Source organism: Alligator mississippiensis, chromosome 12, assembly GCF_030867095.1.
Source record: "Alligator mississippiensis isolate rAllMis1 chromosome 12, rAllMis1, whole genome shotgun sequence".
Lineage (NCBI taxonomy): Eukaryota > Metazoa > Chordata > Crocodylia > Alligatoridae > Alligator > Alligator mississippiensis.
Window position 1 is genome coordinate 51,892,137 of NC_081835.1, and position 13,781 is coordinate 51,905,917.

Consider the following 13,781-nt stretch of genomic DNA (forward strand, 5'->3'; position numbering starts at 1 on the left):
ATTTACATGCACACTTGTTTCTCCGCCCCCAAATAAGCAAGCAGTTGTGTGTACCACGTTTTCTGTAATCGTATCCCTGACAATTCAGTGTCCATTCTCCTTTTGGTTTCAGTGGGGAGAGAAGTAAAATACACAGTTCTGCCAAGATAAGCATGATGTTTAAGCTACTGTATTGGAGTCTGAATCCTGGATTTTCAAATGTTGATTTTGTTTCTACAGACAGTGAAATAACTGCTCTGTTTAACCTTCACGATAATTACTTGTCTTCCCCTTCTTCCCCCACCAGCTTTTGCCTTCATGTAATTCTCCTTAGGATAGCATAAAACATAACTGAGAAACTGAAAAAACATGAACTAGTTATTCCTCTCAAGCTACTTACATGACCCCCTCCCCACAGTATGTCAGCATCTTTTAAAGCATCAGACTCCACATTCACACCTGCCTTTTCCACTTGATTAAAGTAAAGCAGATGGGTAGCAGATGAAATATCCCAGGAAATAAGTGTTTACCCTTTGGAGATAACCGTATAAATTGGTTGGTCTTTGAGAGGCCCAGGAGAGGGTGGGGATAGTTTTTTCTCACAAGTGCAATTAGATTGAGTATTTCTCTGCCTGGGAACCTATTCCAGAAACAGCTGAAGATTTTATCATTAGAGCCCTAGTTTGAGGTTGTATTGAAATAGTGGCCTTTGTTGAGGTTTTGCATCCACTTTGATTAGGCAAGGTAAGAACACAGAGTCAGTATTGTCCGTTCATGTTTTTCTCCAGGTGGGGAACACTGTTGCTCTTTTCTTTAATGTTCAGTCCACTTACAACCTTGTCAAATTGCCTGAAAGCCCAAGGAAAGAAGGAAATCAGCAAAAAAAGGAAGGGTTGTTGCATGTTTTAGGCTCTGAAAATGCTTCTGTTGCTCACAGGCTTTCTGGGGAAGAGCTCCGTGGATGAAAATTTCAAAACTCCAGGGGGCTTAATCTCAGGCTGACATCTCTAAAAGAGACAAAAAGCCTTGATAACAAATCCTTCTCATACTTTATGTCCTGAAGCACAGGATGCAGTGTTGTCTGGTGGTCAGATCCAGGATGCTAAGTAAGGAGAAACAAGTACTGTTCATGAAACTGGCTTACTGAGTGATCTTGGGCAGGTCACTTTCCTTTCTTGTCCCATAGTTTCTTCTTCTTTAAAGCTGGGATGATGGCATAGGTCACTGAAGGTTCCCAGACAAAAGGTGCTCCTGTTCCTGCATTGGTTCCTGCATTGTTACCAAGTATTACTGCAGCCATGTGCTGAACCGGTTCCATGCTGTGCTGTTCAATGCACATGCTCAGAGTAGAGAATTACAGACAAGTGGCTAGTTAGACTCTTGGATTTTCCAGCATTCTTATATGCTCTGATTTTGCTGGGGATGGAGCTGAGAGAGTACAGGACATTTTGATTAAGGAGGTCATCTGTCTTTGCAGGTGGAACACTCTGTGAGAGCAGAGGGGTGTTCTCTCCTGTAAGAAAATGAACTGTATGTAACAACCCTTCTACCATGCACACATCTTCCCCCCCATCCCCATCCTGTTGTAGAGAGAACAGACAGGGAGGAAAAGGTGATGCCTGATTTAAAATCCTACGAGGCCTAAGTACAGAAGTTGCACCAGCTTGACTTTAAGACTGTACCTAGGGACACTTGGGGAAGTCAAAGTGAATTAGTAAATTGGGTGAAGCCAATGCACATAGGCTAAAGCACAAGAAACGTCTGTGTGAATGTTTCCACTCAGTTGCCAAGTGCTCTTAGCTCACAATAGTGTTGGGCTCATTGGAGCAGTTACTTTGCTCTAAGCCAGTTTGTGAATTTACAGTGCATCAGCTACTCTGCTTTAATACCCCATGTGGAAGTGGCTAGTGTGCAGGTAGTTTCCTCTGTCTTCACTTTGCAGTCATTGCTAATACCTTCAGTTCATTCAGAGGTGTGATTGCAGTACAGATAGCCATACAAAGCTTAGCTTTGATCTAGCTAGTATGGGTAACATTAGCAGCAAAGTTGTGGTTACAGAGGCTTCAGCGCTGGTTACACATCAGAGTTTATATCCAGGGACCCTAACAAGCATGTATATAGAATCATAGAAAATGAAGATTGGAAGGGACCTCAGGAGGTCGTTTAGTCCAACCCCCTGCACAAAGCAGGACCATCCCCAACTAGACCATCCCAGCCAAGGCTTTATCTAGTCGAGTCTTAAAACCCCCCAAGCAGTATCCACCACCTTTCTGGGTAACCCGTTCCAGTGTTTTACTACTGTCTTAGTGAGAGAGTTTTTCCTAATAGCTAACTTAAACTTCCCTTGCTGCAACTTGAGACCATTGCTTCTTGTTCTGTCATCTGCCACCACTAGCAGTCCAGCTCCATCCTCTTTGAAACCACTCTTCAGGTAGTTAAAAGCTGCTGTTTAATCCCCTCTCAGTCTTCTTCATGTACTGCAGTCACCCCTCTGAGTGCAGTGTTGAAAGAGCCCGTCAGGTTATGAGCTCATTTAAGCTTAAACACATGGAGCTTTTTGCATGGTCACTCTTTTGCTGGTTTAAACATGTCGTGTGTTGGTTTGGCTTGTCTGACAGACTAAACCAGCATAAATCAGGTTTATACAGATGTGTGTCCACATACAGGTCTGTAGGACTCTACCAAAATGCATATATAATTGCACCTCTGTGTAGATCAAGTCTAAGAGTGCCAGTGCTGTGGTTTGTCTGGTATGGCCAGAGGTCAGAACTTAGTTTGTGTTGTAATATTCTTGTCTATACAATTACCAAGTTTATATTTGTACCCATGTCAAACCTTCCCCGTCATGTTTGAATTTCTTTAAATATAATGGTATTTCTATGCCAATCCCAGCTTAAGTGTGTAGTTCTAATACTTGTCTTCCTGCTTTGGAGAAAGATTTTTTGATGCAGTTGAATGCTCATGATGAATCAATATTTCACATAACTCATGGCAAAGTCATTTCTCAGAGGCTGATAAAGTTGGGGGCTGCTTCTTGTGAATGGTTAGGTAGGAATCACCCTGTTCTTCCGTGTCACAGTATCTGGGAAATGAAAGGAGATGGGCTCATTATTGAGCGTGGTCTCTGGACTTCCCTTATTTGGCTATTCGGGTGAGTCTTTGGCTAATTTGTGTTCTCAAGGCCAGGACTAGCACAGGTTTGAGTGAAATTCCCTGAAATATCTTACTTCATTAATAAATGGGATGTGCAGCACAGTGTAGAAGAGATCTCATACTAGTAAGCTGTAGAAAGCCATATTGGATGTCAGGAATGAATGACGGGGTCCTGCTGATGAGTGCTCTAAAGCTCCTCTGTTATTAAGTGATGTGTGCTACAGGAGGCTTGCCAGTATGTTTTCACTAACAGAGGGATGTATTTTTGGTGTAGTGTTCTTTCATTGCTGCTAACGTGGTTGGTAATGAAGGGCCTCTTAATTGCCGTGTTATTGGCAGAGGGCTATGTGCGGTCTGCCACACTGACACAGAGCTTAATTAGCCAGGCTTTTGCCTCTGGAAATATGCAGAGTATTCCATCTTTGCCATCTTTAATAACTTCCTCTACTATTCTAAGGGACCTACATGCTCATAATAAATGCACAGTCGATCCCATTAAAGTACGGACAGCACTTGCATTCAGCCATGTAATGAATCTTTAACTGCAAATCCCTTAAAAAGTGTGTTTCTGTTCCAACTTAAGTAGTTTCCTCAGCTGGTCTCCTGATGCGTACATTAAAGATCTTTGTAGTCCTGCATCCTCTGTGACTAGACAATGGGTGTCTTGAAGTCCATGTGTGACTTTCAGTGTATTGCTTTGACTTCCTGGCTATCTTCCACAGTCCTTTCCATGAAAGAGTAAATTTGTAGCTCTTCTTACAAAGTAACTGATTACTCATGAGTAACTTTCTTACAGAAGTTAGAAACCATTTTCCTTCCCTGTCCTTTTAGTCCTGTCCCTGGTATAAACCCCGTGGACTTTAATAGATCCTGGGGCTGTTTTACAAACTGTAATCCTTGTGTGGTGTTAGAGAAGACCTGATGTTTAGATCTGCCCCAACAAGCTAAATATCCAGCCCAGAATTAGTGTATTATGAGAACAACCTGACCATTGATCTTGAACTGTGAGCTCTACATGAGGACAGAGTCAGATTTATCCGCATGTTTGTTACTCATCTTTAAGATAAAGCCTGTTGCAGAAGAATAATAAAAATGGAGTAGATTCAGTACAGTTCAACTCTACTGGCCTATTTCAGTCCTATTTTGTACTAATCCCCTGCCTACACAGGATTAGGTTACAGTGTGCAAAACTTTAAGTGAAGTGGGCCACTTGATGGATAGGTGCCCTGCAAAGGAGGTACATGTTTCCCTCACCAACCACAGTTTTGCCAAACACGGTTTTGAGTATCCACGGTTAATATGCTGTATATCATTTTGGCTACCACCGTATACAGTTTTGAGTACCCATGGTTTTCCATGGCCATGCATCAGCCTGCCAACTCCCTGGTCCTGCTTGTGCCTCTCTCTTAGAGGGATGTCAGGGTACACTTGTCCTCAGAAAAACCAATTAGTAAGTGGTCCCTGGAGTCCAAGATGGCTTAAAGGAGAGTTCTTCCAGAACGTGGGGAAGACATGTTGCAACTGGTTTGGTTAGTAGCTAGTCCCCATGTACATGTCCTGCCTGTTCTGCAGTAGAAGCCTTTATTGTCTGAGCATGTTTTCCCACAGTAGTAACTGTAGTTGAACGTCTGAAGTTTAAAATCGGCTTTTCCCTCCAAAATGTCCTGGAATGGTCTCTGCTTTTAGCCATAACTGAGAGCCATAGTGTCTCTTCTTTGATCAGAAAGAAAGAGAGAGATGTACTTATCTGGTACAAAGCCTTGAATAATGACTTTCACAGTTATACTCAGGAGCGCCACAGTGTGAGAGATGCAGCTCTGTTGTAACAATAGAGAGCCTCCAAAGAAGAAGAAACCTGTGCAATAGTGGACAGGAAAACCCTTGCAAAGGGGTTCCCAGTATAGAGCTACACATGGCCTGATCAGTGTTGATACCAGAGAAGATAGTCTGAGCAGGGCAGAGGAAGGAAAGGGTAAGAAATTAGTAGGTCTAGTGCTAGTCATGGCTCAGGACACAGAGCTTCATCCACAGAGCTTCCCAGTCATAGAGATCTGCCCCCACACCACCAAGGATAGGTTGATATTCCAGTGGGATGCATACTGCTACTTCTGTTCTCTGCTGATAAGCTGTGTTGAGTTAGGAAGGAAGATCTTCTCTGGTAGGATCATGTTGCAGTCTCTCCTTCCACCTCCTCTCTCCTTTTTTTCCCCCTCTCTCTAACAACTCTGTCCATTGTTTTCCAACATAATCCAGACCCAAATTGACCCCATGCTGGTCTCATTCTTATTGCTTCCCTCCCCCTGCCACACTCCTCTATTAAGCGAGATCAGTTTAGCATGCGCAGTGACCAAGCATGGTTGTGGCTGAGGCAGTGAAGGATGCACTGAAATAAGTTTGCGGGGTAGGATTGCAGTTTTGCTTGAGTATATCCTGGAATAACCAGATGAGGTTAAGGATATTGTAAGCTTACTATTCAAGGAAACTCTCTAACAATGAAATGCAACAGGCTCAGAAAATCTTTGCAGGAAAGGCTTTGTAGCCTTTATCTAGAAACCTGGACTGGATAGAGAAGAAGAAACTGCTCTAGGGTACATGCCCATGTTACTGGTCTCTGGTAGATGAGCTAGATGTGGATTTCATGACGTCTATGTAAAGAGTTTGCTTATTAGTTTTATAAGGAGAGCAGAGGATGGCACGGTTTCAGTTGCACGTATCCTCCTAGTCATCTGGCTGAGGTTGGGAAGAGCATAAGGAAAGTGTCCCTGTTTTCAAGCCTGGTTCCAACCTTTTAACACAGACCTTTTCTGTGTATGATGGTCCTCACTGAAGGGCTGCTGAGCTCTTTCTTACTCCCTCAGGCTTCAAGGGAACCAGTAGCACCTGTACATAGAAATCCTTTTTACGTGTTCAGCATCGCTGCACAAGCCTCCATGTATCAGATTCAGGGACTTGCATAGGCTCTGGAATGACATGACTTCAGACCTAATTCAATCTCCAAATTGTTCTGCAATGGTTGCTACTGAAAGTTGCTGTTTACCAACAGCTTCCATGTATCAGGAGGGACCTGAGATCTGATTACAAAAATATGTAGCTAATAGTATTTTTCTGTCTTTATTGAGCCTGACAGTGCCTTGCCTCACTTCCTCAAAGATCTGGTCACCAGTTCTCAAGGGTTAAGGGCAAAGAATATGAGCCGTACATGCAGGCTTTCTGTGTGGTGGGGGACTCTGGTGTGGGAAGCAATGATTTTTTTCAATGATTTAGGAGTTCTTATAGGAATTTTCATTGTGATCCTGGGTCTAAGGATTAATGAGATCCTTGGGATGTATAAGCAGGGGAATATCAAGTGGGCATATATCACATTGCCAAGACTATTATTGGAACACAGACAAGTGCTGTTGTCCATATTTTGGATGATAAAGGATGGTTTGGAAGGATCACGGGATTTATTTGAGGCCTAGAAAACCTGCCTTTAGAAACTACAGCAGTTCAATCTGTTGAATTTATCAAATAAAAAATTAAGAGGTGACATGACTGTTGTCTGTAAGCACCTATGCCTGGAGAGTATTTTTGATGATAATGGGATATTTACTTTAGCAGGGAAAGGCATAAAACATCTAATGTTTTAACAGAATAGTTAATCATTGGAACAGCTAACTAAGAGAAATAGTACATTACTTTAGCTTTAAATCAAGACAGATATCCCTCTAAAGTAGACCATTTAGCTCATTCTGAAGTAATGGGCTTGATGAAGGGGAATGGCTAGATGAAGTTCTATGGCCTGTTTTATTTTTTATTTTTTTTCAGGATGGTTTTGAGGATTATAACACCTGCTTCTGGCCTAATAGGTTATGGCCAATGCCTAGCTGTCTACATGTAATACTCCTCTGGCTGGCCAGATGTTCTTTTTCCATTTTTTTCATCTGGTCACATTACTTGAAAGCAGTATCTGAAGATGGATCCCTGATCCAAGTCTGGTGGGGGTGGCGGGGCGAAAAGTGGGCTTAAAGTCTCTCTCTCTCTCTCTGTCTGTAGCTGTTTTCACCTTTTGTTCATAATTCTTTGTTTCCCATATGAAACAGCCTCAAAACATTGTAGCAATCCAATAACAGGGCTGTAGGATTTCTGTAGCACCTTCCATCTACCATCTCCCTCTCTATGAGGCCATTTGATATCAAGCTCACTTGACAGCTGGGTAAACAGAGGTACAGCAGGTTTGAATGGGCTAAGGTTAGTGTAAAATGCTGTCAAATCAGAATGGCATTTGTATCCTCTCTGCCCTGAGGTCAATAACTGCATAGGTTGTAGGACCTATTAGGGATACTGGCTCTAAGTCTCTTCTGTAAGCATTAGAAAAGTCTTTGCAAATCTTACGGATGTACTTGAGTTAGCTGCAAAGTAACTACAGGAAATAGTAGCCATCTAGCCATAACAGCACAGTGCTTGGTTAAGGTTGCAAAATCAGCCCAAGAAGCTGGGCACATACTTGGATGGTGTTCACAGTCCAACCTGAGCTCTGCCCTTCTACAACTAGATTGCCACAGGTATCCAAAATACCTCCTATATCTATATTTCAGTGCAGCCATAGTAGATGGAGCACTTGAGATGTGCTCTTAAGAGTTGCATACAATGAAGATGCCTTATTTTCTTCTATTTATATTATTTATATTGTGGTAACACCTAAAAATCCTAGTTGTTGTGTTAGGCATTGTACAAACATAGAAGAATCCTTTCGCAATATTATGCATCTTCCTTAAGCCCTAGTAAAATAGTTCTGTGGGAGACTGTTGCCTTTCTGAATTCACCTTCTAATGCAGTGGTGCTCAACTTTGTTAGACTTCAGGCACCCCTCAGAAACTCTTTCCCTCATTTTTTTTTAACTACAGAAAAATAATAAGGCAATTCTTTTGTTGCAGAGAACTTAGAAAGATCACAAGAAATCAGAATGTATGTAAACATGGATTCCCATTTGAAATCTCTGGGTTTATCTTGTGAAATGTGTTTGCACACCTAACATAGCACTTGTGTTGCATAGTACCCTGCAGCACTGCTGAAAGGATCTCAAGGCATACATGGGTGCTGTGGCACACTTGTTGAGAGTTGTTGCTGTAGTGTGTCAGCTACACTCTGACTCCATTTCAGGGAACAGGCAGATGCGTTGCATTAGCTCATTTCTTCCAGAGGTGATCAAATGCCTGTGTATCTACTCAGACAGGGTTCCTTGGGTGAATCTGATATCTTTTATTAGACCAACCCAAATACTTGGAGAGTAGTTATTAAGCTAGCTTTCGGGTTCAAAAACCCTTCGTCAGGCTAAGGAAGTTTTAGCAGTCGGTGTGTGCTCTTCCTGTGTATCTACTCTATTTTTTTTTTTTAATCTATAGTTGCTTTGGATGAGCTATCTCTTTTCTGTACAGTCCTATGCTTTAAAAGGAATCCATCATCAAGGGACAAGTGGCTTGAGAGAATGTTGTAGGCATTAGACAAAGCAATATTGCATGGATATGACAGCTAAGGATGGAAATCTAAAATATTTACTTCTGGATACACACTCTCATCTTCAGCTGTGGGAGTGTGTGTTTGTGTGTGTGTGTGGCTGGGTGGGATTAAATTGGTTGCCTGTTTGTTTTTGATATATCTAGCAACCTTTAATCTGGATGCAAGGACTCATTTTAAATATTTTAATTTTCTTCTTCTTTCCTCCTTCCAGCATGCAAATAGAGACCCCAAAGAAGGGAGAGATGCCAGAGATCAAAAAGAATCAAAGGAAGAAGGCAACAAAAGTGTCTTGGAGTTTGGGAAGCCAGCGCCGTTGCCCCCTCTCCCAGGCCTTCATCAGTTGCTACCTCAGAACCAGAGCTATATGGCCACCACAAAATCACAGACGGGTAAAATGAGGAGAGCTAAAAAAATATCTCCTTTATTATATGTGAGAAGAGACAACTGAGGGCTGAGTCTTGCTATTTTTTCTCTGTAAATTTGCTCTTATAACTAGCATCAGCAGCAGTAGTAATGGAAATCAGACTCTCATGGATGCCAATTATTTAAATAATTTTACTTTGATTCTCTCTGAGTTGCATTTGTTAAGACACCTGTAGCCTGTTGACATGACTGCTCCTACCTTTATTAGTAGAAAGTGGAGTTGCAATAGTGGGAAATTTTTAGGGGAGAGAGCCAACATAAATGCGTCTTATCTTCAGTGTTGTAACTGAGCCTTCATTTACATTACAGATGCTAATTTTGTAATCAGGATTGTGATCAGACTATATTAGAATATTGTTCATTTGCCCTGGGCTTTGTAGGGAGAAAAATGTATTTGCTGTTAAAGAACCGTGTTTTTCCCTAGCTGGATAACTATGGTGAGATTCACTGGCCCCCTTAACACAAAGGAAAGAGAATAAACGAGGCCCTAAAAGCCCTGTATCTGGCCAGGGGAAAATTCCTAAATCCAGGCAAGAAAGCTGCCCTCTGAGGAGCTGGAAACCCCAGTGACCCACTTGGAAGAGCATGTGGAAGTGGAGACTCTGTCTCCTGCACTGTTGGTCCTGGACAGTGTGATTGTTCATAGTGTGAAGCTTCAGGAGGCTGCTGAAACATAGACAAACCCTCTTGATGAAGCAAGTCACGCTGGAGATCTTAGTACCTGCATCAGGCCAGGACTGGGATTAGAACTGCTTTAGTTTACCTTCTGGGTTCTCACCTTAGGCTGAGCCATAATTATAGTATATATCTTAATGCCATCATAGGCATGTTGGAACATGATTCAGCCATGGTTAATTGATTTTCTGATATAACTAGGGCCTAGAAAGACTGTACATTAAACCATAATTGGAAAAAAGTTCTTGGTGGCCTCCTTAGGGCTAGAATTTCTCTGCACATTTACTGCTATACTGGAGAAAGTCCCTGGATTTCAGTGGCTTCACTGTATTTACACCAGCATTTGAGAGGTGGGAATCTGGCCCAACGTGCTTACGGATTTACATTTAGGGGTGGGACTTTCAGAGGAGCAGATGTCTCATTAACTGTTTGTAGGAACTTTTTTCTTTTGAATCACTTGAGTATTTTTGGAAATCTCAGTCTAATATTATTTTAGCAGCTGCCAGTTTGTTATTTACAGGTTTGTAGGCATTACTGTAAGTATAAGTGGGTCTCATTGTACAGGGTTGGAATGAAGTTTCAGTTCCAAGTCCTAAAGTGAGAACCTTAGTGCCTAAGAGAGCTAGATCCAGTTGTCTTTACAACCCAAATTCTTATTGACTCCTCAGGTAGCTTTGGAGTGAGCAAGGCATTTCGGGCTGGGCCTTTATATTACAAGGATGAGGCTGTTTTGCATCCCGAGGTCAATTCTGTACCACTGGCCACCAGCCTGTGAATTTTGGATAGATAACATATGACTTGGTCCTGAAGCCCTTACTGAAGATGCTCCTCTACTCCCACAGACACTGGTATTATGTCTATATAAGGAACTAGATTTCTGAGCCTTTACTGGGAGGGTGTCAACTTCATTGGTTTCAGGCTGAATGAAGTAGTGGCCAAGAGCAGTTTTTATATGGAGAAAGATATTAAACTAGGCACATCTACGAGATGCTTCATGTGCAGTAGACTAAATCTACTGAGCATTAGCATGTCATAGCAAAATCTGTGCTAATGAGCTGATGCACAGCAGAATTAGTCACAAAAAGACGTGTGCCTTTGCTACTGCGCATTAGCGCCAACTACACATTTATGTAGTACCTCATATTAGAGGTACTAAACTTAATGCACCATGGCAAAGTCACGTTAATGCATGTGCAGACGTGCCCACTGAGTAGGTGAGTGAAAACTCTTTAAGTGCAACCTATCTGTAGCCTCTGCCTTCTAGAGTCTGTACATTTTGGTAAATATGGTAACCTGACCATACCTTGGGTGCTGAAGACATTAATAGGCAGACATTTGATTTACTTGTTTGCTTACCCGTCTTTTCATGCTGAATCTGCTTTATTGGGGTTTTTTTCCTTTACACAGCTGCTGCAGTATCTCGGAAGAAGAAACGAAGGATGGGAACCTATAGCCTGGTTCCCAAGAAAAAGACCAAAGTGTTAAAACAGAGAACGGTGATTGAGATGTTTAAGAGCATAACTCATTCCTCTGCAGGTGCTAAGGTGAGAGATGAACTAATAAACCCTTTCCAAGCTTCACCTTTCACGTTGTCAGTGGTTTGCATGCATCTGGGGGATTCTTAAGGGGGAAATGCTTTTTTTTGCCTTAAAGTCTTCAAGACAGCCATCCCAAGTGTTAGTATTTGAGGCTACAAAGCAAAATGGCAGACATCTCTAAAAGCCAAGGGTGGCATTCACAGCAGCCCAGGAAGTAGAAATTTTGCCTTTGGGTGCAATTAGCTCAACAATGAGCACTTTGGAAATCCTGCTTTTTTGTTTTGTTCCTTTTGGAGAAACCCTCCCAACAAACTCAGTTTTAAAGTAGATTTGGCTTTTTGATTGAGTATAAAAGTAGATGCTTTAATTGAACTAGTGAGTCTTCACTCGTGAGTTTTACTGGTAAGCAGTAGGGCTAACTGGGAGCCCAGTCAGTAATGCTCTGTACTGCCATGGTGAAGCCAGTGTGAGTAATTCTGGCCTCTCGTTCTTCAGGCTGGCCAGGTTAGATCATACGTGGCAGTCCTGCAGGCTAAGTTCATTGCAGCATCATAGGCTCTGATGGGAAATGCCTCCAACTCTCTCCAGGAGTAGACTTAAAAGGTGTCCAGGTACAAAGAGGGATAAGGTCATTTGAGGTTAGATTTGATTGTTTGGTAAAATGAGTTGATGCTGCTGCCTTTATGGTTTACTTTTTTTGGGTGTTTCAGAGTGAAAAGGACCTAAGTGATGGCAGCCCTCATGTGAATGGGGAGAGCATTGAGGTAGACTCTGAAGAGGAAGACTCTGATGAACTGGAAGAAGATGATGAACATGGAGTTGAACATCCAGCTGCGTTTCCCACAGAGGATAACAGGATTTCTAAAGAAGGTGCATCAGATGCCGACAATTCCAGAAAGGTATGTGCATGCCATCAAGTGACTATAAAAGAGCCAGAGGGAAGATTTTTATGTATGGAGATAGGGCAGGGAAAATAGAGATGAATAAAAATGCTATCAAGAGGGGATGAGCTTTCTTGGGTTTATCACTTGAGATGGCCTCTTTGGATGCCACCTGCTGCTGCTACTTGCTTGCAGTAACAATTTTGAAATTAGAAGCATTGTCCTACTGTGGTGTCCTCACTCCAAATAGTGGCCAAAACCAGTTGCTTTGTGGGTTGGTGCAAGCACCCTCTTCCTAACCTCCTTCACTTGTAGGCTTATTTATGCCCTGAAGCATAAGGGTTTCTGTTAAAAGCAATTAAAAGATCCCAAATGAGCCATTCATTCTTTATAACCCCTCTAAAGTTGCTGGAACACCGTGGACTGTAGGCAAACAGGTGGCATAGGCATGGAATGGACCTGCTTTCTCAGTGATTGCTAAGGCTTTAACTCTCACATAGAGGTAGAAAGGTTTTCTTTCTGTATGGCAGACCTTTTGCCCCTCAGTCTGTCCCAGTGGGGATATGCAAGTTAGTGTGTTAGTTCTGTCTTTGGGAAGCAAGTTCTGTTTACACTCTGGTTGGAGCATGGGATAATGCTTGATGTGTTGCAAGGAAATGACCAACACCTTACGAAGTCTGGGAAGGTAGTTTTATTTGAAATACTTGCCATGCCTGATTCTTTCTTTTCTTGGGTGAACATTGACTACAGATGGAAGATGGTGAGTCTGAGGAGGATCAAGAGTCTGGAGAATCTGGGGAGGAGGAGGAAGATGGAGATGAGTCTGACTTGGTAAGCCAAGCAGCAAGATGCGCCTTTGCTCTGGTGGCAGTGCATTTCCTTTCACAAGCTGCCTGAGAGAGAGAAGCACCATGGTTTCCTGTCTGTTTGACAAACTCATGCTATGAAACAAAACTGAACCACCTACACAGAGACCAGTTTTTCATAGGTGCTCTAACCATTATCTGTGATGAAACTAATTGCCTTCTAATTCTAATTAATGAGCTTTTGTTTGTTTTCTGTTTTCAACAAGGTGTCAAATCCTTTCTGTTTAATTTTAATGTTAGTAGGAGCATTTGATGCTTGTTCTCAGGTTCTTCAAATACAGAGTCAGCAGGCGTTGAGTCTGTAACACTTTTAATAAGCTGAAAGTGAGCCTGCCTTTTCAGGCACAGTTGGAATTGTTCACCAATCCACTGACCCAGCCACAGTGTTAAATTCACATTTACTTAGCATTCTACCTCACTGTGCCATGAGAGGCTTGCTATCTCATCGCAAGAGAGGTTTATAGATTTAAAAATGATAGAGATGCAGCCTGGGGAAGGTGAAGTGTTTTTCAGAAGCTGAGGACTCCTGTTTTTTTTTTTCTGAAAATCAGGCCCTTTTAAGATATCTCTGGTTGAGGCCCCCAAAAATGAAAGTATCTAAAATCATTAATCACTGATGAAAAATATTAGTCTAATTTTTTTCTTACTCTTTCTACATTGGTTTTCTTGGTTTCATTTGAAGGCAAAACAGATTGATCAAACAGATCTGTGATGACCTGTAGAATTTGGGAGCTGGCTGTCTGAGAGACTGCTGTTCCACCCAAACA

General features: G+C 42.1%; 1 protein-coding gene across 8 annotated transcripts in view; it reads left to right on the top strand.

Annotated features, from left to right (window-relative positions):
- Positions 1–13,781, top strand: part of EHMT1 (euchromatic histone lysine methyltransferase 1) — a 153,252-nt gene that overhangs the window by 87,417 nt on the left and 52,054 nt on the right. For all 8 annotated transcript variants that reach the window (XM_006273851.4, XM_006273854.4, XM_006273855.4 and 5 more), the window contains 4 exons: positions 8,843–9,020; positions 11,137–11,273; positions 11,978–12,166; positions 12,899–12,979. In XM_006273851.4, coding sequence (XP_006273913.2) covers positions 8,843–9,020; positions 11,137–11,273; positions 11,978–12,166; positions 12,899–12,979 — 585 coding nt within the window. The remainder of the gene's footprint in view (positions 1–8,842; positions 9,021–11,136; positions 11,274–11,977; positions 12,167–12,898; positions 12,980–13,781) is intronic.